The 3,887-nt window shown below is 38.2% G+C and overlaps 1 protein-coding gene across 1 annotated transcript; it reads right to left on the bottom strand.

The window, feature by feature from the left end:
* LOC133564911 (uncharacterized) lies at positions 1 to 2,738 on the bottom strand. The gene is made up of 2 exons (XM_061919443.1): positions 2,619 to 2,738; positions 1 to 1,242 (listed from the first exon to the last, which is right to left on the bottom strand). The coding sequence occupies exon 2, from the start codon at positions 931 to 933 to the stop codon at positions 124 to 126; it is 810 nt and encodes a 269-aa protein (XP_061775427.1). The 5' UTR covers positions 934 to 1,242; positions 2,619 to 2,738; the 3' UTR covers positions 1 to 123.
* Between the last annotated feature and the right edge of the window lie 1,149 nt (positions 2,739 to 3,887).

Genomic DNA, 3,887 nt, shown 5'->3' on the forward strand with positions numbered 1-3,887 from the left:
AGATCTGTTTCATGAGGGGTTCCCTCAATCATCAGGAGATTTTAATGGAAGCATTCACATACAATGGTTTATATAGAGCACAGAGTGGGTGGGTACAAGCAGGCGTAGGGTGTTGTGATTGGCTCATGTGTTACCTAGGAGGTGTTTCCGTCTATGGCGGCATGTTGAAATGATTTCACTGCGCTTGTTGAGGGATGATAGATCTGGATGATATATAATAAACAGTTTCTCTTTTAAGCATAGGTTGCATCTTTTATTACCACTGTTGTAAGGTGTGCTGGATGCAAGAATTTGCCATGTTATTGAATATTCAACATTATTGTCTTTGAGGTTCCAAATGTGTTTGCTGAGTTCTGTAGAATTCTGCAAAGTCTGGTTTCTAAAGGAGGCGTTGTGATTATTCCATCTTGTTTTGAACGCTCCTTCGGTTAATCCTACGTACGTGTTGGATGTGTTAATGTCCTTGCGTATTACCTTTGCTTGGTAAACGACTGATGTCTGTAAGCACCTTCCGTTGAGAGGGCAATCAGGTTTCTTGCGACAGTTACATTCATTATTGGTTTCAGAGTCGTTTAGTCTGGGGGTAGGCAGTCCTTTTGCAATTGCTTTGTTGTGGTTTGAAATGATTTGTTGCATGTTATTCATACAGCTGTAGCTCAATTTAATGTTGTTCTTGTTGAATATTTTTCTTAGGGTGTTGCCTTTGGGGAAGTGTTTGTCGATCAGAGTGAGGAACTTGCGGCCGATGTTGGTTGAGACGTCTTTGCTGAATGGCGGATTGTACCAGATGATGTTGTTTCGTTTTCTGCTCTTTTTTGGTTGGTTTCCTGGGGTGGGTTCATAGGTGAGGGTGAAGTTGTATCCGCTTTCATCAAGTGCTTTCTGGTACGGGGGGGTTGCTTGGTCGAATTCAGCTTTGCTGGATGACAGCATCGATAGCCTTTTATTAATTCCGGTAGGTATTCTTTTCGTGGTGGTGGGTGGGTGGTTGCTGTCGTGGTGCACGTATTGGAGTGTTGTGTTGGGTTTCGTGAATGGTTGGTAGCTGTTGTTTCTCAGGTTGAAAGTGACGTCGAGGAAGTTGACGGTTTGCTTGTTGGCTTCAATCGTGATCCGTAGGCCGTTTTCTTTGAAGATTTGGCATATGCGCTTCTTGGTGTTCTCGCTGCTCCTTGGCGAGGCGCGGCACACTGCCAGTCCGTCATCACGGTAAATACCAAGGTTCAGGTTGAGGCTAGCAAGCTGGGAGAGGAGGAAAATACATTTTGAAATATTTGGCTTTCACGGCTATATCAGCAAAAAAGGTTCCCAACCCCTGCTCTATTTTAATCTGCAGCTGTAAGAAATATACTGTCATATTGTACACGGTAATTGTTATATATTGTTTTTATTGCATATATTATATAAAATTATTATATAATATATCGGTACATATCATATACTGTATGTATAATAGGTAAATATTACATATATTTTATATTTTTTATTGCTACTACGGTACATTTTTAGTCTACTTTATACCTGCATTATCCTTTCCATCCTTTGTAACTGAGCTACTGTGTGGAACAATTTCCCTTGTGGATCATTAAAGTTGGTCTAAGTCTAAGTCTAAGTCTAAGTTATGGTTGTTATTTTTACGGTATATTAATGTGTATGAAAAAACGGTGACGGTACTGGGAGCTCCGTTGCCGGAAAAAAAAAAAAAAAAACGCAACAGCGGTACAGTTTTTCCAATAGATAGATAGATAGATAGTACTTTATTGATTCCTTCAGGAGAGTTCCTTCAGGAAAATTATAAAAAACAGTGATATGTTGTAAATACATTTTAAAAAATTACAAAATAAAAACACTGTATATTTTACAGTAAACTCCTGGTGACTGAGTTGCCAGTTTTTCACTGTAAAATGTATTGATTTGTTTAAAAATGTATGTAAAAAAAATACAATGGTCAAATGCATCAGTCGCTGTTGCAAGCGGGCCCCTGAGGGCCCTCCGTCATATTGAGCTAGACATTACGCAAATGGTCATAACTGAAAGAACAAATACATTCAGCCTGAATGTGCTTTATTGACATAATTTATTTGCAGCCTCTTGCAAGCCACATAAAATGAAGGTGCCCCCAGGACATGGGTGTGGAACCTGTTTCTTACATGGTTTCGAAAATAAAAATAAAACATAAAGAACAAAGTGGAAATAATGACATGGCTAGTACCATTTTAGGAACAAAAACAAGTACAAACTGTTTATCCAAACTGGCTGACTGAGCAAACACATTCATACTGCATCAATACTATATTAAAATGTTTGTTTTTTTTAAATTATATAATATTAACGCTTGATAGGTCCGCAGCATGTACTTATAGGAGTGGAGGAATTTGCAGAAGTTGAAGGGTGTCCTGCGTCCCAGACTTGCTTTAGCTGCCTGTGTACAAACACAAGTCGCAGGCAACTTAAAACAAGCCTGGAAAGCCGGACTTACACCACTTGAGTTGAGGTCCCGTGCGGGTCAACAAGAGGAAAGACATGCCCACATGCTCCATGGTGGAAGCAGAAGTTAATGCCACTCTTATTAAAGGTGCATCTATTCCCAGTTGGATTCAATGTCGTTGCAAACTCACCTAAACGTGTTGGTCCAAATTGCACTGACTTCAAGTCACCACTGTCACTCCTCTCTGAGCCAAAGTGGATCTACATGCCTTCCTCCGACTTTAGAGGAATGTATATTTGAGTAAGGTGTGTGCACAGTTACACATTTATTAAAATATCCTGGTTTTTTTTGGGTGTGGGACTGTGAGCTGGTGCAGTAACACGGACTCCCATGTCCTGGACGTGTGTGTGTGTGTGTGTGTGTGTGTGTGTGTGTGTGTGTGTGTGTGTGTGTGTGTGTGTGTGTGTGTGTGTGTGTGTGTGTGTGTGTGTGTGTGTGTGTGGAGGCAAACACACACCAGGATCCAAGTCTGTGACTGTAAAATAAATATGACTGTCTCAGATTAGAATAACCAAACACATATTAAACAGTTGTTCTACTTTCCATTGTAAACTAAAATGGGAGTTAGGATAACTTATATATATTTTTAAAAACAGGCTACAAGAATGGATGCACCTGCACAATTTATAGGAATCCAATACACTAGCTGGGGGAAAAAATATATATATTTACAGTAGACAGATGACAATGCCAGTTTTGAGCGTGGTACATACTAGTTTGATGTGGTACAAACAGAGGTAATCAGAGTACCCAAAAATTCTACTCAAGTTACAGTCACTTTAAAATAATATGAGTAAAAATGCAAAGTCATCATAATAATCATTTGAGTAAGAGTAAGTAATAGGGGTGTGGGAAAAAATCGATTCGAATTAGAATCGCGATTTTCACGTTGTGCGATTCAGAATCGATTCTCATTTTTTACAAATCGATTTTTAAAAAATGTTTTTTTTTTGTTTGTTTTTTCATTTTTTGTTTTTTTTTATCAATCCAACAAAACAATACACAGCAATACCATAACATTGCAATCCAATTCCAAAACCAAACCTGACCCAGCAACACTCAGAACTGCAATAAACAGAGCAATTGAGAAGGGGGCACAAACACAACACAAAACAAACCAAAGGACTGAAACAAAGATGAATATTATCAACAACAGTAACAATATGAGTTATAATTTCAGCATAGCAGTGATTAAAAATCCCTCATTGAGATTATCATTAGACATTTATAAAAAGAAAAGAAAAAGAACAATAGAGTCACAGTGGCTTACACTTGCATCGCATCTCATAAGCTTGACAACACACTGTGTCCAATGTTTTCACAAAGATAAAATAAGTCATATTTTTGGTTCGTTTAATAGTTAAAACATAATAAACATTAATGCAATCAGTTGATAAAA

Source organism: Nerophis ophidion, linkage group LG13 (genome assembly GCF_033978795.1).
Source record: "Nerophis ophidion isolate RoL-2023_Sa linkage group LG13, RoL_Noph_v1.0, whole genome shotgun sequence".
Taxonomy (NCBI): Eukaryota; Metazoa; Chordata; class Actinopteri; order Syngnathiformes; family Syngnathidae; genus Nerophis; species Nerophis ophidion.

Bases quoted from the DNA above. Each gene is read 5' to 3' on its own strand.
- LOC133564911 (XM_061919443.1), bottom strand. From the start codon at position 933: ATGCTGTCATCCAGCAAAGCTGAATTCGACCAAGCAACCCCCCCGTAC.